The 27,138-nt window shown below is 45.7% G+C and overlaps 1 protein-coding gene and 1 long non-coding RNA gene across 3 annotated transcripts in view; both read left to right on the top strand.

Annotated features, from left to right (window-relative positions):
- The first annotated feature begins 307 nt into the window (after positions 1-307).
- Positions 308-6,455, top strand: LOC310848912. Its single transcript, XR_014566679.1, has 4 exons — positions 308-443; positions 813-965; positions 2,182-2,227; positions 6,203-6,455. It is a non-coding gene; the product is annotated as an uncharacterized lncRNA (long non-coding RNA).
- A 2,336-nt stretch (positions 6,456-8,791) lies between these two features.
- The window catches only part of LOC310848874 (disintegrin and metalloproteinase domain-containing protein 2-like), a 47,965-nt gene continuing 29,618 nt past the window's right edge, over positions 8,792-27,138 (top strand). For both annotated transcript variants that reach the window (XM_083748422.1, XM_083748423.1), the window contains exons 1-9: positions 8,792-8,845; positions 11,822-11,901; positions 13,553-13,614; positions 15,704-15,782; positions 17,928-18,004; positions 19,390-19,579; positions 21,331-21,396; positions 22,941-23,012; positions 24,720-24,886. In XM_083748422.1, the coding sequence (XP_083604548.1) occupies positions 8,794-8,845; positions 11,822-11,901; positions 13,553-13,614; positions 15,704-15,782; positions 17,928-18,004; positions 19,390-19,579; positions 21,331-21,396; positions 22,941-23,012; positions 24,720-24,886 (845 nt within the window). In that variant the 5' untranslated portion in view covers positions 8,792-8,793. The remainder of the gene's footprint in view (positions 8,846-11,821; positions 11,902-13,552; positions 13,615-15,703; positions 15,783-17,927; positions 18,005-19,389; positions 19,580-21,330; positions 21,397-22,940; positions 23,013-24,719; positions 24,887-27,138) is intronic.

Here is a 27,138-nt window from a genome sequence, read left to right on the forward strand (position 1 = left end):
GATGACAAAAATGCACCAGCATTTTAGTGTGCAATTAGGTACCAGAATTGGTCAGTGATTTTGCTTTCTAACTAATCAGGAACTGTAGTTTGTTAAGGGTGCTGGGAATTGTAGCTCTGAAAGATACAGTTCCTAGCATTCTTTGGAAGAAGTCATGTGCTTTCAACATATGGTGTGTACACAGCCATTGTCTTTGAACAGCCCTGTTAATAAGACTGAGCTTGCAATGGATACTGCAGATAATGAAAACAGTTACAAGTTTCCATATAATCTACCTGTTCCAGTACACACTTGCTTGTGAAACTCCAAAATCAAGCTTTTGAAGGTCCACGGGATAGCAGTTTGTCATTGTATCCACTTCTTGCATGTCGGCCCTCTCATCTGCTGCAAATATGTTAGGCATGTCCCCCGTGTTCAATAGCACGTTAATGTCCTCTACAAAGGTAAAGGTAAAGGTACCCCTGCCCGTACGGGCCAGTCTTGACAGACTCTGGGGTTGTGCGCCCATCTCACTCTATAGGCCAGGGGCCAGCGCTGTCCGGAGACACTTCCGGGTCACGTGGCCAGCGTGACATCGCTGCTCTGGCGAGCCAGAGCCGCACACGGAAATGCCGTTTACCTTCCCGCTGGTAAGCGGTCCCTATTTATCTACTTGCACCCGGAGGTGCTTTCAAACTGCTAGGTTGGCAGGCGCTGGGACCGAGCAGCGGGAGCGCACCCCGCCGCAGGGATTCGAACCGCCGACCTTTCGATCGGCAAGTCCTAGGCGCTGAGGCTTTAACCCACAGCGCCACCTGCGTCCCTCTACAAAGGACTCGTCTTTTATTCGGTTATCGCATAAAAAGAACACAGTGTTTTTGTTGGCCACCTCTGACTGCAGCATGTCCTTCTTAATTTCCTCTCTCCAGTCCTCTGTGGTGTTGACCTTCAGGAGTTTGTCGTAATTGCAGAAGGCTCCCAGCTTGGTGGCACTCCCAACATTGCCCGCATTCCATAACTGAATGACAGTGAAGTTGCAAACAAAAGACTTTGCATGAAACACATGTTTCGCTAAATCAAGAGAAAAGCCCTCTGTGCACCAGATAAGCTCAATATAGGACTTGCCGATCAGAAGGTTGGCGGTCCGAATCCCCGTGACGGGGTGAGCTCCCGTTGCTTGGTCCCTGCTCCTGCCAACCTAGCAGTTCAAAAGCACGTCAAAGTGCAAGTAGATAAATAGGTACCGCTCCAGCAGGAAGGTGAACGGCGTTTCCGTGCGCTGCTCTGGTTCGCCATAAGTGGCTTAGTCATGCTGGCCACATGAGCCGGAAGCTGTACGCTGGCTCCCTCGGCCAATAAAGCGAGATGAGCGTCGCAACCCCAGAGTCGGTCACGACTAGACCTAATGGTCAGGGGCCCCTTTACAGAAAAGGAAAATATTAAAATGACAACATATTAGGTTGTCAACAACAAATATCCTATGGCATCTGACAACAGAAGAGGGAGAAACAGAGTTTCAAATTGAAGATAAAAGGTTAAACGGTTGAAATGGATGCTGCTCATTATTTCTCCACCATCTTCATTCATAATTCAATGGCAAAGCACATGGCTTTACACATTGGTCCCTGGCATCTCCAACACCTGAAACCCTGGACAGCTGTTGCTAGTCATTGAAGACAGGGCTAAGTTAGATGGACCAGTGACAGCGACAGCTTCCTATTTTGCTAACCATGGAGGTTTTTAATCAACCTCCTGATCCTAAATCAAGTGTCCCTTCAGATAACAAACACACAACAGTACAGGATTCTATAGCAAGAGCAGTGGCAGTCGAAGATAGTGACTAGATGTGGTTGGGGGAAATGTGTTAGGGAAAGAGTTAATGTAGTCTGGAATCCTAGGATGTTCTTTTTCAGTTAGGTCTGTTATCAAGTGCAGAGAGGGAGTTTTACTGTGAGTTTGCTTTATACTGCTATGTGCCTCAGAATAAGTCTGTAAAATCTCAGAAATCTGCCAGGTTCTCTTGTGTGTGTGTGTGTGTGTGTGTGTGTGTGTGTGTGTGTTTTCAGTGCTTTTTTCGGGGGGGGGGTTACGCAGGGGTATGCATAGTCCTGAACATTTTGTGACTCTAACGGGAGAAGAAACTAAACATTTTATTTTCTTCTCTATCACGGTGAATCATCACTACCATTGCTACTCAGACAGAAGCGAGCGTTTAATGTGTGAAGTAGGAGTTGGAATCTACCCTCAGGTAATGCATGTTTTTTGCACTTTTGTCCATTTACTATATTTATTTTCTCTGATTTGAACTATAAAATGGTGATTTCTTGAGTCAAAATGAGATTACCCCAAACATTTTTAAAGAAAAAATCACTGTATGCTTTAGTATACAAACTGAAGTAATGTGCTATGTTTAAAATCCTGGAGCAGCTTCTGCGCATATAAAAACCACAACAATGTGCTTTCTTGAAGAGAAGCACATTCCTCACGGACCATTTACCCCAGAAAAGTGGCCTCAAATCTCAAATCCAAAATTTCATCAGCAATGGCACGGATGGAAATAATGGACAGGTAACTTGTGAAACGCCCTGTAAGAAACAAAGGAAGACAGGAAGTCTCAGGGCAGCTTTGCCCTTCCTTCTGGTGACCCCAGGCAGATAGTTGAAACTGCTGGTAAAGGTGTGGCAAAGTCACGTCATGTCAGAGGTTGTACGTCTCCAACTCCCAGCATCCCTGACCACTAGTCACTTAGGGATGATGGGAGTTGTAGTCCAACAGTATTGGGGACCCAAGGTTGAGAAAGGCTGTCCTATTGCATTTAATCTGACATCATACCTGTAATATCATTCCTTCCACCTCCTGGAGGCCCCATTGCTGAAAGGAGCAGAACCTCAATAAGAGTGAGCCTTGAGGTGCCCTTCTTTTTTTCTTTTTCTTTTCTTGCATTGAGGAGTTCTTTAATCAGATGCAACACTAAAACGTCATTACAGTGTCATGACAATCCACATTACCATCTGCTCGATTTTGCACTCTCCCCACAACAAAACCAATTCTAAAGAGAGATAGAGAGCCAACCCATATGTCCGCACCTGCCAGACAGCTAGACCCTAAAGACGCTTCTTTGTAAAAAACCAACTTGGAACACCCCCAGCAAACAATCTATTCATTCATGGAATCTTTTAAAAAATACAAGGAATTTCCTGTCCTCATCTGTAAACCTCAGAAGCCTCAAGTCTTTTGTTGCTGTTGGTACAATGGATGCTTTTCTGGATTTTCTGGATATTGAAGATGTGTGACTCCCCCAATCTGTACTCCCTCCCAAACTGAACACAAGCCTTAGGGCGGAGAGAAGGACAGGGGATATGAAGAGAGACACGCACAGATTCAGTACATTATTTTGGTATTCTCTTGGAAATAAAAGAGACAGGAGAAAAGAAGTTGCGAGTCTAGGAGATGGTTGGGATGGAAACAGAGAAATGACAAGTGTCCCTACCCATGCTTCTAAGGGTCTGGGGAGACACGGAGGAGACGATCTTCCCGGTGGAGTTGATAGTCCCTTCGCTGTCCAAGCTGAAAATCCCAACAGGATTTTCTTGCCGTACCAGGAGCAGTGATCACTCCATTGCCTAAGGAGTTCTATAGGAGGATGGGCTCCATACTGCTCCTTGGCAGGCACATTTAAGTCACATAGGGGGAATATTGATGCATTTATATTCCAAAGACAAAAACTAACTCCCTCTTCCCATCAACACAATCAACCAAAAAAGGGAGAGGATGAGAATGAGGCTATTAGCCTCAATGGTCAGGGGCAGTAATGCTTCTGAACACCAACACCAGAAGCAGAGTAGTGCTCTTGTGCTCAAATTCTACTTGCAGGCTTCCTAGAGGCATGAGGGTAGCCAGGATGTTGGGCAAGATGGGCCATTGGCCTGGTCCCGGAGGGCTCTTTGTATGTTCTTTAGAGAAGGGAATAGAGCCTTTTCTATATCAAACTTTTATTTGTTATCAAAAGCTGTGGGGGAGGGGGATGAATGTTTTTCAGAATGAAAATAGCACAGGGAACCTCCCACTAGGCCTGGGCGATATATTGATACACCCCCAGTCTCAGGGCCAGAGCATGATAGCACCTTCACCCAGCAGTATCTTGTGGTCAGGTTACACCTGTCATATACCACCAGGTGAAGGTGCCATTGCGCTCTGGTCCTCAAACTGAGGGAGAAATGAGTTGTGATGTCCCAGAACCGATGGAGTTTGTTTTTCAATTGATGTGCTGGGCACTGACGGAGGAGGGACCATGTCTGAAACAGAAATCAATTCAATAACTACCGTATATTCAGTATTCACTGCTCTTGTTGATTTCAAGAGCCAGTGTGGTGTAGTGGTTAAGAGCGGTAGTCACGTAATCTGGGGAACCGGGTTCGCGTCTCCGCTCCTCCACCTGCAGCTGCTGGGTGACCGTGGGCCAGTCACACTTCTTTGAAGTCTCTCAGCCCCACTCACCTCACAGAGTGTTTGTTGTGGGGGAGGAAGGGAAAGGAGATTGTTAGCCGCTTTGAGACTCCTGAAGGGGAGTGAAAGGCGGGATATCAAATCCAAACTCTTCTTCTTCTTCTTCTTCATTGATGGTAGTCCTGCTCACTGCCAATTTGCATTGTGTTTCCTTTGCACTGAAATCATTAATGTGGAACAACGTAATAAATGGTTCTATCCAACTTAGTTCTACTCAGAGGAGGCCCCTAACAGGGTTATTTTTGAGTACAGCTTGCAATGTAGGTCCCGGGCAGCTGCTCAGCTGCTCTGACCTTTGATGGTGGTCTGGCCAGTCAGATAAGGCCAGCCTGAGCAATTATGAGGCAATCAATGCAAATGGTTTCCCTTTACTCTATCAGGGATTGTTTGCTCTTCCTTCATAATATACTTTGTCCACATGGTCCATTGTCCAATGGCTAGCTTATGGAAGTAAATGTTGTACACAGTCCATCAAGAAAGCTCCGTACAAGGCAGCAAGGTTGACTTTGCCTGTTATTTCAGATTGCAAAATTTGGATATGTTTCTATGTATGCTTTCTAACCAAACAAAAGCAACCCAAATGCTGCCAAATCATGATTTTGGCACAGAAGGGCAGCTACAGCAGTAGCCCACCAATAATTTCTGTCTCCCAGTCGTGTAACAATAGCAGCAACTCCCCATTCCACACATCACTTTCACCGGTGCAAAAATAAAGAAAAAGTAAAAACCATAGGGAAGACCAGGAATGGATTTTCTGTGAAAACAAATTCCTAGGTAGGAAATTTGCAGTCAGAGGCAGGGATGGAAGGCTCTGGCAGTTTCAGTTCTCTTTCAGTTACTCTTAAGGCTAATCATAGAGTTCCTATGACCTTCTAGATATTGTTGAATATGAACTCTCGTCATCATCTTCTTCTTCTTCTTCTTCTTCTTATTATTATTATTATCATTATTATTACTACTACTACTACTACTACAGTGGTGCCCCGCAAGACGAATGCCTCGCAAGACGAAAAACTCGCTAGACGAAAGAGTTTTCCGTCTTTTGAGGTGCTTCGCAAGACGAATTTCCCTATGGGCTTGCTTCGCAAGACGAAAACGTCTTGCGAGTTCTTGCAAGTTTTTTTCCTTTTTTTTTTCCTTTTTCTAAGCTGCTAAGCCACTAATAGCCGCTAATAGCGCTAAGCCGCTAAGCCGCTAATAGCCGTGCTTCGCAAGACGAAGAAACCGCAAGACGAAGAGACTCGCGGAACGAATTAATTTCGTCTTGCGAGGCACCACTGTACTACTATTTTATGTATATTGTTGCTTTTATTACCTTTGTATCAACATGCACCATTTTATGAATTGTTGCATACAACCCTGGGATTCTTCAGGCTGAAGGGTGGGGTATAAATTAAATAATCTCAGGTCATACTGCTTGGGGCTTATGGGAGCTGGAGTTCCCCATCCCTGGTGTTCAGGATGATCAGTTCCTTTCTTAATCTCTGGGACCTATTACAAAACCATTCAATGCCCATACTGGAGATATGCTGCTTCCTGGTGCATAAGCAAAGCCACTTATTTAAATTTGCACAAGTATATGTGTTTAAACAGACCTCTTTCTGGAAATACGTTATTCTTCATCAGCTTTATGCTTTTGGGACGTGGCGTTGATGGTTATCATCCATTCCCATCAAAACTTCTTGGTAATAAAGGTCACATTTCTTTCTTCCCTCAGCATTGGTGCACACTATGGCAAATAGGAATAGACCCTGCACCCACCGAGTGGAGATGGTCATCTATTAAAAAAGAAGAGATGAAGATGAAGATTGTTCTTTGACAGAAGGCACAGTCATCCATGTAGACCTGTGTCTTGGGGCAGATCCAGTAATCCTGGGCTCCACTCTGTCATGTGTCAGCCCTCTTCCAGGCCTCCAGCGCCTAAGCTAAATCCAACCTACACCCGGAATCAAGAGCTGGTGGGGCCAACCAGGAAAAGACCACACAGCCACAGAATGGACATAATCTATTTAAAAAGAAGAGCAGATGAAGATTGTTGCATGGCGAGAACAATAGAATTTCATTATGTGCAAGGACCGTTACAAAAACACGTCAGCTACAATAGCTTCAGAGAATGAAACACTTTTATTAAATTATGCTAAGAATAATTCCCACACGGTGACAAATATTCAGCATATGCTTGTTTGGTAAATTTCTTCATAATTCTTGCCAAAAAAGAAGTCTTTAACAATGTTTGCATATATATGTCTGCAGTTGCAATAATACTTGGAACTATTGTGGTCTCCCTGATATTTGCTAAACTGTATACTGTACAGTACTGCTAAAACTTACCAATCAGTTTTTACTGTTCAGGTCTGGAAACCAGCTACAAATTTGCTGGTGGATGGGAAAGGTTGGCTCTTCCACACAATTGACTCAGTAACACGTACACATTTCTAGTATGCTCAAAACACTTTATTGGTGTATTTCTCAGCAATGCTGCCATTTGCACATAACGGGGAGCTGAAGTCAAATGTGCTGAGTAAACCTTTGTTTTAAATTGGGGATGTGGGAGTGTGCTTCGTTACTGAGGAGCATGTGAAAGGCTTTGCAGGGCTGCCTGGTTTAAAGAAAACAGCAAGAAGGGCGAGTAGAGTATGGGAATATCTGTCTGTCTATCTGCTTTGTGTGAGTGATGCTTCCCACAGTCGGGGTGCTGCTCCGAGTCGGTTTTATTCGGAATATTGACACGACGTGCAATGAGAAAAGTTCTTGGGGTGGTTCACAACAATAAAATACAGAAATACCACTATTTAGCTGCCCTTTATGGGCACGGGAGTCAACCCCACGGAACTGGAGACGTGTGTCTGGTGGTCACCTGGTGTCTTTTTCCCGCATTCTTGCAGGTTGGGGTTGGCAGAAAAGACACGTGTGTGCGTGCACACGTGTGAATGAGCGAGCGAGCGCGGGGAAGGAATGTCGAAGGCCAGCCGGGCCCCGTCCCTTTGCCCTCTGACCCGGAGGATCCCTGGCCCTCCTAGCCAAGGAACACGCCGCCCCCACGGCAAAGGAGGGCGGCAGTTTGCTGGGGAAAAAACGCTTATTAAAGCTGAATCAGTGGAAACATCCATTTGGGTTTTCCACTGATTGACATTTGCTCCAGTTGAGCTTTTAAGAGTGTGTTTTACAGGGAATGCTCCACAGCAGGCTTCCTCAAAGATGTTTTGTAGTTTTGAGACTACAGTTCCCATCCCACTGGTCCTGCTAGCTAGGAATCATGGGCGTTGTAGGCCAAAAACATCTGGAGGGCCAAGGTTGAGGAAGCCTGCTCCAGAGCTAGAAAGAGGTGATCAGAAACAGAGCTTTAAATTGTGGGTTGTGCCAGGAAAGAGCGGAGGACAGATGAGTGTGGATCAACCCTAAATTATTCCAGGAAGACATTATAGAGAAGGGAAAGGGCTGCTGATTAATCCCTGGAGTTTGCTAGCCCTGTGTTTGGGTGCACAGTATCTTAGGGTGCTGGCCATCTCCTCTGGATACCTCCTTCAGGGACAGGGGTATTTAGCTGTCTACTGGAATGCTTAAGCAGGGCCTCCACTTACGCTCAACCTGCATGTTTGTAAATAAACTCAAATATTACAAAACACAAATTAAGTCTCCAGTGATTTCCTTCCAAAGGAAACCAAACCTGGGTAGGCACCACACCTGGGAACTTTCCACTGCTCAGAGAAGAGCAAATATATTGGGCTGCTGCAAACTTCCACTGAAGAAAGTCAGGAGTGTGAAACACAAGGATGTTTGGTCTAAATGGGAATATGTGTCTGTTTGTCTCTCTGCTTTGTGTTCGTGACGCTTCCCTCAGCTTGGGTGCTGCTCCGAGTTGGTTTTATTCAGAATATTTACAGGACGTGCAGTGAGAAACGTTCTTGGGGTGGTTCACAACAATAAAATACAGAAATGCCACTATTTAAGCTGCCCTTTATGGGCACGGGAGTCCACCCCACGGAACTCGAGACGCGTGTCTGGTGGTCACCTAGTGTCTTTTGCCCGCATTCTTGCAGGTTGGGGTTGGCAGAAAAGACGCGTGTGTGCGCGCGCACGTGTGAATGAGCGAGCGGGCGCGGGGAAGGAATGTCGAAGTCCAGCTGGGCCCCGTCCCTTCGCTCTCTGACCCGGAGGATCCCTGGCCCTCCTAGCCAAGGAACACGCCGCCCCCACGGCTGGCTTTGACGCGCGCCCGAAGCTCGGCAGCCGCCGCGCGGGCCTCGGTTCCAGGCGGGACCGTTAGAGCGGGCGGGCGGGCGGGCGGGCGCCGAGCGAAGCGTCGCCATGAAACTGGTAGCGGCGGCGGCGGCGCTGCTCCTCTTCGTGGCCGGCCTCGGTGAGTGAGGGCGGGCGGGCTCCCTCACGCGCGCGCCCCGTTTAGGGACCCGGACTGGACAAGCCCAAGTTGTGGCCTCCAGGCGCTGTTGGACTCCAACTTCCATCATCCCTGTCCTCTGGGCCTGCTAGCTAGGGGATGATGGGAGTTGTAGTCCAGAAACACCGGGAGGGGGGACACCCCAGCTTGAGAAAGGCCCGAGCACCTGTGAGCTGCTGTCTATCACAAAATGAACACGCTGCCTGATTGTTTAAAAAAACCCTCAAGGCGGTTTGCAAAAAGATAAAAGCACTGAGAAGACCTACAAAAGTTAAAATGCTAAAACGGATTGACTCAACTTTCTGAGCGTCTCTGAGCAGGAGCGTTTTGCGCAGGCGCCTGCTTGATCTCAAGAGGCAGGGAGTTTCCCAGGGCAGGTGCTGCCACACAAAACGATCAGGCGTTGAGCAATAAGCGGAGCAGGTATTGTAGGTAAACGGGTCCCTATCTGAAGATAGTATGTGGAAGTTCAGTGTTCAAAGTATTCCATGTATATTCTCAGCCATCCTTAAAACGGCACAGAAAATTAGTCCGCTATTACCATTACAGTGGTGTCCCGCAAGACGAACGCCTCGCAAGACGGAAAACCCGCTAGACGAAAGGGTTTTCCGTTTTGGAGGCGCTTCGCAAAACGAGTTTCCCTATGGGCTTGCTTTGCAAGACGAAATGTCTTGCGAGTTCCTGCGGGTTTTCCCCCCTTTTCCTAAGCCGCTAAACCGCTTATCAGCTGATCCGCTAAAAGCCGCTAATAGCGCTAATCCACTAAGCTGTCAATGGGCTTGCTTCGCAAGACGAAAAAACCGCTATACGAAGAGCCTCACAGAAAGGATTAATTTCGTCTTGCGAGGCACCACTGTATAACACTATCTGAAGAAGTGTGCATGCACACGAAAGCTCATACCAAGAACAAACTCTGTTGGTCTCTAAGGTGCTACTGGACAATTTTATTATTTTATATATATATTTCTACTCCGTCAGATCAAGCCACCTACCTGAATCTGGGTCCCTATTTGTTAAGGGCTTTATTTTGATCTTGGCCAGTGCCGATCTCCGAACGCAGGCACTCCATGCTTACCAGGTCTGTCAGCAATTACGCTGCATAATTCTGCCCTAACTGCAGCTTCCAGCTCAGTCCCGAGGGAAGCCCCACACAGAACACAGAGGCATCCTAATAGAGATTGGGTACAGCAGATTGTTTAAGGCAGATGTGGGTATCTAGTTGTCAGATTACTATCTAGGAAGAGGGGTCAACCTCAGTGTGGAGGAAATGTCCTTTAAAATCTGTCTCTGCCTTGAAACATAGGAACCTAGGAAGCTGCCTTAACCGAGTCAAACCATTGGTCCATGTAGCTCAGTATTGTCCACACTGACTGGCAGCAGCTCTTCCGGATTTCAGGCAATAATCTCTCCCAATCCTAGCTGGAAATGTCAGGGATTGAACCTACCCCTGGCCCAGGGCCCTTCTCCCTTAAGGGAAGAGTAGCACTTGTTGTTTAGTCGTTTAGTCGTGTCCGACTCTTCGTGACCCCATGGACCAGAGCACGCCAGGCACTTCTGTCTTCCACTGCCTCCCGCAATTAAGTCAAACTCATGCTGGTAGCTTCGAGAACGCTGTCCAACCATCTCGTCCTCTGTCGTCCCCTTCTCCTTGTGCCCTCCATCTTTCCCAACATCTTTTCCAGGGAGTCTTCTCTTCTCATGTGGTGGCCAAAGTATTGGAGCCTCAGCTTCACGATCTGTCCTTCCAGTGAGCACTCAGGGCTGATTTTCTTCAGAATGGAGAGATTTGATCTTCTTGCAGTCCATGGGACTCTCAAGAGTCTCCTCCAGCACCATAATTCAAAAGCATAAATTCTTCGGCAATCAGCCTTCTTGATGGTCCAGCTGTCACTTCCATACATTACTACTGGGAAAACCATAGCTTTAACTATACGGACCTTTGTTGGCAAAGTAGCACTTAAAATAGTGCAAAAATGGTATCTCACATCAGTACAATCAGCCCATTTTCGTTACTCCTGCTCACCAAACTGTTGTGGGGAGTTAAGCTCATATCAACACATATTTGAGGTGGGAAAGTTCTGGGAGGAAAGTATTTGTCAAAATATATCTCAAAATGTCCAGAGCTGATGCTCCTCAAGTCTTCTCATGGGCGATGATGTTAATGTATGGCTCAAACCTCTAAGTTCTCTTTTCATAATGAGATACTAGAAGAAGTTGTAGGGTGCATCTCTGACAAATTAGTACAATAAAATATGGCAAATAGCACTTGTGGGGAAATCGACACGAATAAAATTGGCATAAGGTTTGAAACATAAATTCTCTTGAAACAGATTGGTATAGCTTTGTTATGCATATGGCTAGAAATGAAAACGGACTAAAAGTTTTTGGTTAATGAACTGTTTATTGCTTTCTATACAAATGGTAGTCTGGGATAAGAACTTATTGTGTTATTTGGATATTATTTTAGATGTATTGCCTTCTGGGTTAGCTTGGGATACAGTATTTTATTACTTGTGTACAATGTCATTATATGTATAAGAATTTAATAAATGGGGAAAAATAGAAAAAAGAAGAATGGTACTGATAAAGGCACAAGGGTTTGTCTTTCCTACGTCTCTATTCGGTTAGCAATCCTAATTTATATGACGTAAATGTATATAGCATTTCTAGAGAGACAGCCCCCTTCTCCCAAGCAGGCTGCAATATAATCTAAGGACCTCCAGACTAGTTTGTTGTGGGTGTAACCTGCCACAATATCATTAAGGGTGTTTCCAGACTCACTGTTTTCATGTGGGATTCAGCCATTTCTCAGCGAATTCAGAATGTGCAACTGAATGTGATTGGATGTTATTCTTAGGTGTCTTACGGTGCTGTGAAATTTGCGCCTTATAGACATTAAATGGTGATTAACTTCTTAGCATTTTTCCTCTTCTCCAGATTGTCAAACCTTTTTGGATATCACAATTCCAAAGAAAATTCCATCCAACATGACTGAAGATGGTCTAGGAGAAGATGAGGTATTTGGAATTAAGAAATATACTTATTCAAAAGTTTGTGCTATGGAGTGAACATCTACTCAGTGGATGATATTTTGCACAGTGATTCCCAAGCTTGCTTCCCATGGGAGTCAACTAGATACCTCTGGAAAACCCACAAACGGGGCACATGTTCCACACCTGGGGTCCTCCAGGTGAGTGAATGAGCAGAGATCCTCATGTGTGCACTTTACAGTTGTGCATAAGAATCTTTGGCTCCAACCGCCTCCAGACACTCACACAGGACCTTCACCACCTTCACTGGTTCCGATTTGAAAGAGATGTAGAGCTGGATATCATCCGCATACTGATGAACAACCAGCCCAAACACCCTGATGATCTCTCCCAGCGGCTTCATGTAGATGTTAAAAAGCATGGGGGAGAGAGGAGGGAACCCTGAGGCACCCCACCAGTGAGAGCCCAGGGGTCTGAACACTCATCCCCCAACACCACTTTCTGGACATGGCCCAGGATGAAAGAGCGGAACCACTGTATAACAATGCCCCCAGCTCCCAGCTCCTCTAGATGGTCCAGAAGGATGTTATGGTTGATGGTATCAAAGGCTGCTGAGAGATCCAGCAGAACTAGGAAACAGCTTTCACCTTTGTCCATAGCCCACCAGAGATCATCAACCAGCATAAGCAAGTTACAGATAGGTAGCCGTGTTGGTCCGCCATAGTCAAAACAAAAAATTCCTTCCAGTAGCACCTTAAAGACCAACTAAGTTAGTTCTAGGTATGAGCTTTCGTATGCATGCACACGAAAGCTCATACCTAGAACTAACTTAGTTGGTCTTTAAGGTGCTACTGGAAGGAATTTTTTGTTTTCAGCATAACCAAGTTTCAATTGCATGATGAGGCCTGAATCCCGATTGGAAGGGATCAAAATGGTCCACATCCTCCAGGCGTGCCTGGAGTTGTTCAGCAACTCGACAAGACAGGACTCTAGCACTCTCCCTCCCCGGCCTTGCTCCCATGGTGTAATCTACCTCTTCCAAATCCGAGCGACTTTATCTGCAATAAAGCCTTTGCAAAATCGTTTCAGGAGATCTTGGGGTCTTTATCAGGGCCTGATGACAAAGGTGGTTCTGTTAAATTATGAACCACCTGAAAGAGTCTCCTTCTGCTATTTTCTGCAGATGCAATAGAGGCGGTGAAGGAAGTCCTCTTCACCATCGCCACTTGGTAGGCTCAACGTTGAGCTCTAACCCGTGTCTGGTCAGATTCAAAATGAAGTTTCTGCCACCAGCGCTCTAGCTGTCTCAGTGATTGTTTCATCACCCTCAGCTCCGGGGAGAACCACGGGGCTGTCTGGGCTTCATGCAGTCGGAGAGGGCACTTCAGAACCGGACAGTCGACAGCGCTGGCTCAGCCAATCGCTGGGCAGCAGCAACAGAAGCAATCCTTAAGAGCCCTTCAGGCCCTGCCCCAAGCCAGGTGGAAAGAGGCCAGGCACGGCCCTTCGGGCTCTTCTCAGGCAGTCCTCCTGAGATAAAGAAGCTCAGCCAATCCCTGCCATAGCTTTTCTGCCATCATCAAATACATTTCAATAGAGACTGTTCATTTCATTTGTAAAAATACTGTTTCAACATACCCTTCTGATTGATTTTTTTGTTTTCTTTTGAATTGTCCAGAGCACACAGACTTACATTATTACAATAAAAAAGAAGACATACACAATTCACCTGCGGCAACAGTAAGTGACCGCCTAGTCTTAACCCTTTGGCTTCTGTGTGTGGGATGTAAAGGTGCAGCCAGGTGCGACATTCCGACAGAGGACTGACGACCTCCATGTTCTAACTGGTTGCTGTGACAACCAGTTTGTCCGGTTGCTGGTAGTTTTGAAAGATAACTGCTCAGCTGCAGTCACCTCAGGACCAACTTCCCTCTGGTATAGTTTATTTGCTTGTTATGTAACCTAAGCCTGCCTTCAGTTCCAGTTCAGTAAACCTGAATGAATCTGAGAGTAAAATAGCGTTATATTGACATGAATCAGATTCATGTGTGTATTCTTTAAGAGGGATTCAAAGGGATTTTTAACCAGGAGGGCATCTTTATTAGTAGAACTCAGACAAGTCAGCAACAAGCTGATCGCTGCATAAACTTATAAAGGGGATTGTTTAACTCTGCTAAAGTAAACCTTCCCACAATGGGGAGGCTGTAGCTCAGTGGCAGAGCATGGGCTGTGCATGGAGAAGGTCCCAAGTTCAGTCTCCAGGGTCTCTAGGCAGAGACCCCGTCTGAAACCCTGGAGAACCATGGCTTGTCTTAGCGCGACACGTGACCCAGGCCACTTACTAATCTGCTCCTGATTTTGATTTCAGGCGCCCATAATGGCTAGCTCCAGAAGGTGATCAGATTGGGCCTTTTCTAGTCCACTACTACCTCAACAGGGCCACTGGTCTTATTTTGCTCAGAACTGTTCAGAAGGTCAGAGGCAGTATGAGAATTCTCAGTTTATGCCTGCTAGGCAAAAGCGCCCCAGAAAAGATTTATTTGTTTATTTCTTAGGAAGCATATTACCCAAACTGTTCAGAAGCAAGCTCCCGGAATGGGTTACAAGGGGTCAAAGAAGCCCAGTATTAGTAGTAGTAGTAGTAGTAGTAGCAGTAGTAGTAACACAATAAAAATGACAACACATACATACCAATGGAACTTCCCAAGAAACCAGCATGGTGGGGAAAAATTCCAGGAATGATTAAAAATGGATGAATCTAATAGGCACTGAAAGGAAAAGAGAGATGACATGCTAGAAGCCTCCTTGGAGAGGGAAACTGATAAGGCTGCAGGCGCCATGAGGCAGTAAGGGGTACCGAGAGAAAGGCCTAAAGTTCACGTGAGATTCTGCCCCCCCCCCCCCCATTCAAATTCTGGAGCCAGCCCGGAGTATAATTTATATTGTTATTCCTATTTCTGTCTTTAAACACCAGCTTCCAAAATGTCATTCCACAATTCCAACATGCTGTTATGCTTTAGTGTGACCTGGAAACAGAAGTCAGGAGAAGACTATGTGGACACCAACTAATTTAATTTATTCTTTTTCCTTAAAAATAATAATACATGTTTTATTAGTTTCATATAAAACAAATATAATAATAGCAATAAAGAAATAACACTCAGACCACATTGCTTATTAATTGCCAAGGACATCAAAAGTAAATAAAATATTTAGTTCAACATCCCCTATGGTGTCTCTTGAGAACAAGCCTTGGATTTCCTCTGTGGAAATTAATGGTTACTATTCAATCCAGTGGGAGGAAAAGCAAACCACTTCAAAGGGAGACAGCATTGTGGTGAGAACAACCCTCCCTCCATTCCCTGACACTGTGTAATCATAGAATCATGGAATTGTTGAGTTGGATGGGACCCTTGGGTCATCACCGCTTGCAATGCAGGGATCTCAGCTACAGCATCCACGACAGAGGGCCATTCACCCTCTGCTTAGAAACCCCCAATGAGAGAGAGCCCACAACCTCCCAAGGTGATCTGGGCCTCACTTATGGGAAGCACTGCAGTAAAGAGCTCGGCCTCCATCATTGTGATAGGCAGTTTGCTACTAGTATTTATGAATGCTGTACCTCTCCACTTAGCACTGCCAGCATATTTCAGAAGCACCCCCTGTTTCTGTTCCTCAGCTTGCTAGCTGACAAAGACAAAGTGCAGCGTTCTAGGGGATCTTCATTAGTTACCTCTTCAACCCAACCCTATGAGACTTTTCCCAGAGGGAAGTCAGTGATTCTTTTTGCAGTGCCAACGTAAATATCATTTTGTTGTTTTCTTCACAGAACATTTTTGCCCAATGACTTTTGGGTTTATACGTACAACCGAGGAGGCTTTGTTAATCCCAGTTCCCCACATATTCAGGTAAAGGTTCTTAATTGTGTTTGCATGTCATTTCAGACATTTATTGATTGATTTTAAGTGTTTGTACACCACTTGTCAGATGCATCACCTCCCAAAGCAGTGTACAGAATTTTGAGGCAATACAATATTGTTATGGGTGTGTGGGGTACCATGACTCTCCTAAATTCCTGCATGCAAGATTCTGCCCCACCCCCCAAATAAGCAGTGTAAAATACAGGCTAACCCTGTTTTTCCCCCCGATGGAGAATTCCCTGGCAGATAAGTCATTAAGAAACAAAGACTGCAAAGCAGAGGCTGTGTCAGCTACAAAGGGGGTATAGTTAGCAAAGACAATGCCAGAGTTGGGCAGTAGAAATTTCAGAATTACCTTGGGCCTGAAGTAAGCAAATAGAAAGGAAGTGTTGGTTTTGCAAACTTGAAGGCGGCGGGGAGCGGGGCAGGGGGTGGGGAGATGCCGGAGCATGAAGTGAGTGCGAGGAAAATCCTCTCCAAGCAGAAGGGTGGCAAGCAGAAGGGAGATATGCAGAGCTATGGCTGAGGTCTCTTTAAAATCTGAGACGCAAGAGATCCTCTAGGATCTCACCCATCTAGAATCAGGTTGTATGTATGTGTAAATAAACCATATATCATAAAGACACCCCATTCTCCACTGTGCCTCATTCCCAAAAGGAAACCCAGACCCTGGGTTACAGTGTGCCTGCAACCCCTGGAATATCACACTGCTCATGGAGATTGGGGTGGCGTGTAACAATAAAGATTTAACTTCACCACAGAAGAAGATTGTGCGGAAAGGGCATTTTGAGATCAGATAAACCCTTCAGTTTAAACATTGCCAAAAGCCTGGGGGCAAGTCAAAAAAATAATGCATATGGCATTTGTAAGGAGGTGATGGGCAAGCTTCTCTGGTGAGTAATTTCCAAAGGAGGGGTTTCGCAGCAGAACACCCCACACACCCCAGTTACCTCCCACAGCTTGCCTCAAATAGCCCAGGGACTTGCAGAAAGGTCTCTGAAGGAGTTGGTACACAGCTTTGTTGCGCTTCTGCATCCATTGCTTCCACTTAAGGCTCAAGTGGTCTCAGTTGCATTGAGTGCCCAGCTGCGCCCCATCTGGAGAGGCATAGCCTAACTTCTGCAAAATATGCTCTGGTAACCTTTAGCTTAGATTATTGCAAACCCCATTATATGTGGGGTTGCCTCTGAAGATGGTTTGGAATCTTCAGCTGGTGCAGAATTCAGCAAGTAAAGGTAAAGTAAGAGACACAGGTGGTGCTGTGGTCTAAACCACTGAGCCTCTTGGGCTTGCCAATCGGAAGCCTGGTGGTTCGAATCCCCGCAACGGGATGAGCTCCCCCTGCTCTAACCCAGCTTCTGCCATCTTAGCATTTCGAAAGCACACCAGTGCGAGTAGATACGTAGGTACCACCGTGGCAGGAAAGTAAATGGAGTTTCTGTGCGCTCTGGCTTCCATCACGGTGTTTCTGTTGTGCCAGTAGCGGTTTAGTCATGCTAGCCACTTGACCCAGAAAGTTGTCTGCAGACAAACGCCGGCTCCCTCAGCCTGAAGCAAGATGAGCGCCACATCCCATAGTTCACCTCCAGGGGTCCTTTACCTTTACCTAGAGGGCCGCAATATGAGAATGTCTGGGGTGGGCCCCTGCTTATGGAATGCTCTCCCAGGAAGGCTCACATGGCACCTTTGTTACATATCTCTGGGGGCCAGGCAAGAACATATTCCTCTTCTCCCAGGCCTTTGGCTGATTAAACAATCTATGGCCTTTTAAACGGTGGGTGGTGGGTGGTAGTTATTGTTTTTGCTTGTTACTACAATAATCTATTTTTGTATTTTTACATTGAAAACTGCCCTGTGATCCTCAGATGGAGTGCACAGATTTGATAGATAATAGTAATTCCCATGAACAGCACAAATAACTGTGGCTGGGCTCTCTCTTTCTAAGACAAGCTATCATTGGCACATCGACTTGAATGGATAGAAGATGGTTAGAAGCACAATTCTGGGGGAATTGAAACTGTGCGGCAGGAGGGGGAGGGTTAAAAACTGCATGTAAGCCTAGTTGATAGAGAATTTCAATTGTGTAAATGCTGCATCAGTTGCTTTTTTCTAATTTAAAAAAAATAACTTTAGAGTGAATGCTTCTATCAAGGATACATACAAGGGTTCCCAAACTCTGTTGCAATACTCAGCACCTGTCATGGGCTCAGGTAAGAGATTTCAACAGCCTAAGTCAATTATCTGTCAAGCCTAGCAGCAACCTGTCTCTGGCATAATCCAGGCACCAGATGTTTCACAAAAGTACATGCACTATATAATAATAATAATAATAATAATAATAATAATAATAATAATAATAATAATTTTTTATTTATACCCCGCCCTCCCCAGGCAAGGCCGAGCTCAGAGCAGCTTAAAAGCAATAATAAAAACAAGATGAATGATTACAAACTTAAAAACAAAAATAAAATATAACATTAAAATAATGGAACATTAAAATATTAAAATGTAGCCTCATCGCAGGAGGAGAAGGAAAAGAGGGGGGGGGAGAAAAAGAGAGAGAGGGACGGAGGGAATCAAATTGGCTCCAAGCCAAAGGCCAGGCGGAACAACTCTGCCTTACAGGCCCTGCGGAAAGAAATCAGATCCTGCAGGGTCCTGGTCTCATGAGGCAGAGCGTTCCACCAGGCCGGAGCCAGTGTTGAAAAGGCCCTGGCTCTGGTTGAAGCTAATCTAACTTCCTTAGGGCCCAGGACCTCTAGGGTGTTGCTATTTATGGACCTTGAGGCCTATATGTCCTGTCTCTCCCATCCCCACCCTTGTGTTTCACACTCCTGACTTTCTTCAGTGGAAGTTTGCAGCAGCCCGATATATTTGCTCTTCTCTGAGCAGTGGAAAGTTCCCAGGTGTGGTGCCTACCCAGGTTTGGTTTCCTTTGGAAGGAAATCATTGGAGACTTACTTGTGTTTTGTTCTTATTTACAAACATGCAGGTTGAGCGTAAGTGGAGGCCCTGCTTAAGCATTCCAGTAGACAGCTAAATACCCCTGTCCCTGAATGAGGTATCCGGAGGAGATGGCCAGCACCCTAAGATACTGTGCACCCAAACACAGGGCTAGCAGACTCCAGGGATTAATCGGCAGCCCTTATGCCAAGCGTTTCCTTCTCTATACATTCATACCTCGGATTGAAGTAGCTTCAGGTTGAGCATTTTCGGGTTGCGCTCCGTGGCGACCCGGAAGTAATGGAGTGCATTACTTCCGGGTTTCGCCACTCACACATGCGCAGACACTCAAAATGACGCTGTGCAGAAGCAGCTAATTGCGTCAAAGTGCAAGTAGATAAATAGGCACCACTCCGGCGGGAAGGTAAATGGCATTTCCGTGCACTGATCTGGTTTGCCAGAAGCGGCTTAATCATGCTGGCCACATGACCCAGAAGCTGTACGCCAGCTCCCTCGGCCAATAAAGCGAGATGAGCCCCACAACCCCAGAGTCGTCCGCGACTGGACCTAACGGTCAGGGGTCCCTTTACCTTTAAGCTCACCTTTCCTATAGTCTCCTTGAACCTTGGGTAGTACTTTCTCTGTTTTCCAGAGGGCTGTTGCAGTTTGAGAATGTCAGCTATGGAGTTGAGCATTTGAAAGACTCGGCTAATTTTGAGCACCTGATTTATCAAATAAACAACAAAAACCTCCAGAGTCTACTTAGGAGAGAAGATTTGCCATCTACAGAAAGACAACTGGGGAGCGAGGGCATGCCTTATAAGTTGCTCTCAGATAATGCGGTAAGTGCTAAGAGGTTTCTTTCATTCTTAAACAGGCCTTTAGAAGTGATTACCATCAATATTCATGTTTTATTTGGAGTCTTCCCTGAGAACTTAGGTTAGTAGGCTTACAATTCAGATGCAATGCAATAAATAGACATTAGCTACTGGGGTTTGGAAAGGTGTATTTTCCTTTGTGTAATGGGAATTGGGGTTGCTCGTGCGTAAGTTGCCTCTACTCTTGGCAAAGTTGCCTGGTTAAACCTTTCCCTGGCTGCACAGCCCTTACTCCGCGGCTGTGTCAGTCACTGGCAGAATCCATCAGTGGGCGTGTCCTGAACTACTTCCAGCATAAAAGTTCTTTGACGCCAAGTCTCCGCCTAGCCTCCCTGCGCGGAAGTCTTCTGCGCAGGGTGGGCGTGGCCAGCGGAGGACCTGTGCTCTCCCCGCTAGTTTCTGTGGAAGAGTCCTGGAGCCATCTCTCCGAAGCCCTCCCCTGCTCCCCTTTCTTCCTGGTGTCACGCTGATTTCCTTCCTCAGTAGATGAGTTCCCTCTCTCCCTGCTGGGCCCTTCTCCGGCATCGCTGGGAAGCCTTTTACCTCCACTCCTGGCTCCGATGGCAGTTCCCTGACACTTTGTAAGCTCATTCCATAACGTACCTGTACTGGATGTCTGTGATGTACCTGTACACAGGATATGGAGAATTTTTTTTTTAAATTAAAAAGAACAGAAAAAGGCAGTGGCATAGCATTGGTTGCTGGTGTCCGGGAGTGTGCGTGTGTGCATGTGCCAGGTGGGGGGAGGGTGCACGTGCACTGGGCGGAGGGATGCCAGCCCAGCCCTCAGTGCTGATGCCACCGAAATGATTCCATCCCCAATGGAGCAGAGTGGGGCCATCCTGAGCCACCTGCCTGTGTTTCTCACCCGAGGCCTTTCTTAGTGGGCCCTGTCTGAGGGTAGTGCGGATAGTGGCAACCTGAACATGGGACTTTTCACTGGTGACTCCCCAGTTGTGGAATGCTGTCTTCAGGGAGGTGCACATGGCACCATCATTTTAAGCTTTTAGGTGCCAGGGGAAAATGTTCCTGTTCACCTAAACATTTGATCCCTAATTGGGGTTGTATTGTATAGCCGGTTGTGGTGTTCATCTCTTAGTAGTATGGCATAGGATTTATCCTTTCTATAGTATTGCAGAATGAACACTTCTAGTTTATTTTTCTTTTTGATATCTGTTTTAAACATCCGTACTTGTATCCTTTTTATGACGCCTTAAGACATTTTATCTAGTAAATGGTGAATAAATGTAAGAAATAATAATACCATCAGGTTGACTTGATGGCCCTCTTGCTTTGACTCTCATCTTCATGTCTTGACCAATACCTGCTTGCCTCCAGACATCAAACCCTAACGCTAAACCGTATCAAAACACCTTTCTGGCCACAGCTGTGCATATTTTCCGAATGCGGCTTTGGATTTTTTAAACATTATCCACACTCCTCTGCTGAAACCCTTAGACAGCAATGGGACTTGGGTGCATTGGTGCCTATTCTGGAGAGATTTTCTGTAGATGAATAAATTGGGAAAGTGAGAACCACTGTTAGGTGAACTGGGCAAAAGCACAGCTTTTGAAGTGATTTTTTTTTAGTGGAGCAGCTTGATGCAGGCTTGGTTCTAGTAATCTGCTGCTAACATTAACCCATTTTGTATAAAAACTCCAGGGACCAAAATACAAAAATTATTACTAAATGTAATTTATTTTGTCTTTCCTCAGCCACTGTCAGATGTCACTAGAGTACACAGATACATAGAAATATATATCGTTTTGGATAAGGGTTTGGTAAGTTACAGACCACGAGAAACACATCTTGTTGGAATGCTAACAAGGGCAATTCATTGAACCAGCATGGTGTTGTGCAGAGGTTTTCAACCTTTTTGAGTCCATTCTCCCTTGACCAACTACCGTATTTTTCGCTCTATAAGATGCACCAGACCACAAGACACACCTAGTTTTTGGAGGAGGAAAATAAGAAAAAAAATATTCTGAATCTCAGAAGCCAGAACAGCAAGAGGGATCGCTGCGCAGTGAAAGCAGCGATCCCTCTTGCTGTTCTGACTTCTGTGACAGCTGCACAGCCTGCATTCGCTCCATAAGACGCACACACAATTCCCCTTACTTTTTAGGAGGGAAAAGGTGAGTCTTATAGAGCAAAAAATACGGTACATTCTTTCTGCGGCTGCCCTGTGGGGAAACACACTCCAAGCCTCAGAAGCCAAGTTAGTCACCCCTTGCCTGCAGCCTCTCACCCCTTTTCGAACACCCTCTCTTGTGGGGTATTCCCTCAGCCTCCTCTTTTTGGGAGTCCTCCAGGCAGCTGCTGCCACTGCCCCTGGTCTCTGAACTACCCCAAAGAGGCCCTGGGAAGAGGATGCCCCCAGCCTTAGTGGCCCAATGGACATTGGCCAAAGGTGAACGTGAGGCCAGCTCCTTACTCACCTTGGGAGACTGCTGTGGGTGGCGCCAGGCCTGCAGGGCGGAAAGGCTCCCTTTGGCACGGGGTACTCAGCTCCCAGGAAGGCATTGCACACAGCAAGCACAAGAAAGGCCATCATGGCGCCTGCCTGCCCGGTTTCCTACTTATTCGTCCATTCTGAACAGTAAGGGCTGGTGGACTGGCTGGCTGGGCTCCCTCACCCACTTGCTTGCTTACTCCGAGGCCACCTCAGCTCCTGGCAACCAGCATCCCCTGGCCAGCCTCAGAGGCACCATTCGCCTGTGGAGCTTGTAGCCAGGGTTGCTGTAGCAAACACCTCCTCCTTTGGGAGGCAGAGACACAAGAGGCATCAGAGGAGGAGGGAAGGAAAGAGGGACAGAGGCCAGGGTTGCCTTCGGCACCCCTGGCCATCTTTTAGGCACCCCAGGGTGCCATGGCACACGGGTTGGAAACCACTGGTGTAGTGGATAGAGTGTTGGTCTTAGATGGTGAGATTTGGCATATAGGGTCAACTTGGCCTAGCCATTTTCTTTCAGTCTAATCTGGTTTGCAGGGCTACTACTGAGTATAAAATGAGATATATTAGCAGTAGACTGCAATTTAAGCATGACAGAAGGTTGTTGAGGACCCTGAAGAGCATCTCACCCTGCTAATATTGTTTGATTCACTGCTATCCTACAGACACACATGCCCTGAAAGGCGAGCTCTAAGTGCATTCAAAGCACTTCACATCTCTTTTCCATATATGGTGGCCCAACGTTTGGTTCAGCTCTCAGACCAAGTTGCATATGACCCAGTGTTCTGTTGCCAACACTGGCAGTCTACCATAACTATTGTCTATTTTATTGTTTATTTTTGCTATGATGCATGCAACTGTTTTTCTCTCCAGTACAACTTTTTGGGTGGAAACAAAGAAATTGTAACTGACAGCATAGCACAGCTTATTGGTTTTGTCAACAGTGTAAGTGACTGCCATGTTTTGTTTTTCTTTTGTACTAACAAGAACCACTTGGATGTTTAACTTGGCTATCACTCTTTAACAGCCTTGTCTTGCAAGCATCTGCTCTGGCAAAATAATTGCATAGCATTGGATGATAGCTGTACATGCACACTCATGAGGTCATGGCTTGTGATCTTATTTAAGGTTACCAGATGTCCCCGTTTCCTGGGGACAGTCCCCGGATTTACAAATCAGTCCCTTGACAAATTCCATCTGTTTAGTAGGAAGTTGAAAAGTGTCCCCAGATTCATTGAAAAAGATATGGTAACCTTAATCTTATTTCAACATTACAATGTTACATTAAATGTTCATCTTGGAAAGGGAGCATATAAATAATGTATGCAAATAAATAAATGGCCAACGCTGATCATTATGTTCTGTTATGTTAGACAATTAGGTCTTGATCCAGCTAAATTAGTATAGATTACATTCCATTTAAATTGAGACACCACTTAGTTGTGACTAACTTAAATAGCATGCATGGTTTCAGTGGTACTGACCCTACAACAGAAGACAAGATTGGCATGTCTGACCCTTTTAGGACATAATGTTAAACCATAGTTTAACATGGTTTAAACAAACAGAGGTGCTCAACATGATGTCTTCCAGCAATTATTAGATCACAGCTCACATCTGTCCCAGCCAGACCTACATTGGCTCCCAGTATGTTTCTGAGCACAATTCAAAGTGTTGGTGCTGACCTTGAAAGCCCTAAATGGCTTTGGCCCAGAATACCTGAAGGAGCATCTCCAACCCCCATCGTTCAGCCCGGACCCTGAGGTCCAGTGCCGAGGGCCTTCTGGTGGTTCCCTCACTGCGAGAAGTGAGGTTACATGAAACCAGGTAGAGGGCCTTCTCAGTAGTGGCACCCGCCCTGTTGAATTCCCTCCCATCAGATGCCAAGGAAATAAACTATCTGACTTTTAGAAGACATCTGAAGGCAGCCCTGTTTAGGGAAGTTTTTAATGTTTGAAGTTTTATTCTGTTATTAATGTTCTGTTGAAAGCCGCCCTGAGTGGCTGGGGAAACCCAGCCAGATGGGCGGGGTAGAAATAATAATAATAATAGGCGTATGTACAAGATTCCAGTAGGGTTAAGTACAAAAAAATAATAATCACTCATCAGAAACCTGCATCTAACACTTATGTTACGTGTAGTATAACATTCATGAATCCTCATTTCATGTTGCCGAAACCTGGCTACTATCTCCATCTTATCTGCCCCACCCCAATCCTGAAGGTTTACATTTGTCTGAATGGCCACTCCCTACTAACAACCTACAGATTAATAAGATTAGATTGAATTATCTGATACCAAGATGTGGGTGACTGATTCTATTTGTCACAGCAGTCGCCATTTGCTGCCCACCATCGACATGCACCCGGACAGTGTGTGTGTCGCAATGTGTGAACTGTGGTGCCCCCCCCCAGCTGTCTGGAGGCTGCCTCCCTGAGGCCACCCCCTCATTTGCCTCATGGGCACACCAGCCCTGAGCCCCTGGCTTCTTGCACGTGTGATGGCAATCTGGTGCGCCCTGGCACAAATTAGGAGCAGGCTCTTACAATCACCCAAATCTTTATGATGAATTCGTCAAAAATTAAGTTGGAACCGCTGAACATGTATTTTTCTCTGCCTTTATTTGAGCTTGCATTCTTTCCATCTTTTCAGATGTTTTCTAGCCTTAACATTACAGTTGTTCTATCTTCTTTGGAGTTCTGGACGGACCATAATAAAATCTCAACATCAGGAGAGCCCGATGTGTTGCTACGGAAATTTTTACGTTGGAAAAATTCATATCTTGTTCTACGGCCTCATGATCTGGCACTTTTGTTAGTGTAAGGAGATATATTTTCTCATATAGAGCACTCTAATACTGCTATAGCATGCATACTCATCTACACTGAGAGATAGTGACTCACTAACGTAGGCACTTTCTCCCTGGGGCTCTGGGTGCCCAAGCACCCACAAGATTTCACCTATAGAGGCTGGGCACGCACAAAATACAGGGTCAGGGGCGTGGGCACCACACCCCATGGAAGAGAGAGTGCAGAGTTTGGGCGGAGGGTGGAAGAAAGTGTGGATTTCGGGTGGGAGGGGTCCAGTCTCCTCGCTGCTGGAGCTCACGCCCTGCACTACGACATCATGATGTGGGGTGTGCTGGGCACCCACAGTGTGGGGCCCGAGTCAGTGTTGTTGTTCTCTAACATTTCAGAGAGGCGTCTTTCTGGCGAGGATTGAGCCTGGAACCTTCTCCATGGAAAGCAGGCATTCCACCCCTGAGCCATAGCTTTCACCCGTTACTGAAATACAGTGGTGCCTCGCAAGACGAAATTAATTCGTTCTGCGAATTTTTCCGTCTAGCGAATTTTTCGTCTTGCAAAGCACGAAATCCCATAGGAATGCATTGAAAATCAATTAATGCGTTCCTATGGTCAAAAAAAGTCCAAACAAAGCCAAATTTGGTACAACAAGAGTTTATTAAGTGCTTTTTAAAGTCACACATACTGTAAAGAGCATTTCAAAATACAAACCCAGATTTTTTTTAAAAAAAACAGCAGAGTGGCCCAATGGTTACAGAAAATCATAAACATGCAGAAAAAACCCACAAGCTTCCAGATTCTTGAAACCCCCTCCCCAACTGTTCCCCCAGCCACCCAGCACACAGAAATTCAAATCTAGATTTTTTTAAAAAAAACAGCAGAGTGCCCCAATGGTCACAGAAAATCATAAAAATGCAGAAAGAAAACACACAAGCTTCCAGATTCTTGCAAACCCCTCCCCAACACCAAGTCCTTGAATTCCAAACACCCCAATCCAAAATCCAACCCCCCCAAAAAAAGTTTTAAAAGCTTAACTTACCAAATGGCGGCAAAAGAAGTTTTGGAAAAGTTTCAAAAATCACCAAAGTCTTTAAAAACCTCAAAAAAGGCTACTATGTACACTGCATTCTATGAGTTGATCCCCGAAGTCAAGTCGCAACTGTAATAACAGTGTTAAGAAAAAGGAAACAAACTTTCAAGACATTTTCGTCTTGCGAAGCAAGCCCATAGGGAAATGCGTCTTGCGAAGCAGCTCATAAAACGGAAAACCCTTTCGTCTAGCGAGTTTTCCATCTTGCGAGGCATTCGTCTTGCAGGGCACCACTGTATTTATCATAGAACATTGTGCCCTTCAACAATATTTCTTCCTTAGAGTAGGTAGCAAATATAAATAACATAGCCTTCCATTAAAATGCAGTGCTGTGCAAACTAGTTTCAGTCCACTTCATATAGCCGTTTTGCATGTGCTCACATTTGACGTGTGTTGTTTGCACATTCCATGTGCAGAATTCCACCCCACACACACACTGAAAAATCATCCCAAATGTAGTAGTTTTTTAAAAAAAACACTTACATGGTGGTCTGATGGATGACTCTACATGTTTTCTTTTGTTTAACAACTCAAGCAGCTAGAAAATGATAACTGCCGTATTTTTCGCTCTATAAAATGCACCAGACCACAAGTTTTTGGAGGAAAACATGAAAAAAATATTCTGAATCTCAGAAGCCAGAACAGCAAGAGGGATCGCTGCGCAGCGAAAGCAGCAATCCCTCTTGCTATTCTGGCTTCTGGGATAGCTGCGCAGCCTTGCATTCGCTCCATAAGACGCACACCCATTCCCCCTTACTTTTTAGGAGGGAAAAAGTGAGTCTTACAGAGCAAAAAATACAGTATGTTCTCCCTCCACTGTCAGTGGTAGAATGCCTCTGAATACACTTGGTGGGACTCACAAGTGAGAAGAGTGCTCTTGCGTTGAGACCCTGCTTGGCCACTGAGAACAGGATGTTGCACTAGATGGGCCTTTGGCCTGATCCATTAGCCAGGCTGCAAAAGGGGGCTGCAAAAGCATCTGGGAGTGTTATGGTGTATTCTCTCTCTAATGGGCTTCAGATGGGAAAAGCAGGTGGCTGCTCTGATGGCTGTTGAGGGGGGTAACCTTTTTACTGTACTAATTTCCTACAAGGGTTGTCATGTCACCATGCCTTGTTGCTGCCACATTCCCTGCTTCATGTGGCTAATGCCTGTTTTAAAAAGGAAACTGTGTTAA

This window comes from Podarcis gaigeae, assembly GCF_964106915.1.
Source record: "Podarcis gaigeae genome assembly, chromosome: 7".
NCBI lineage: Eukaryota > Metazoa > Chordata > Lepidosauria > Squamata > Lacertidae > Podarcis > Podarcis gaigeae.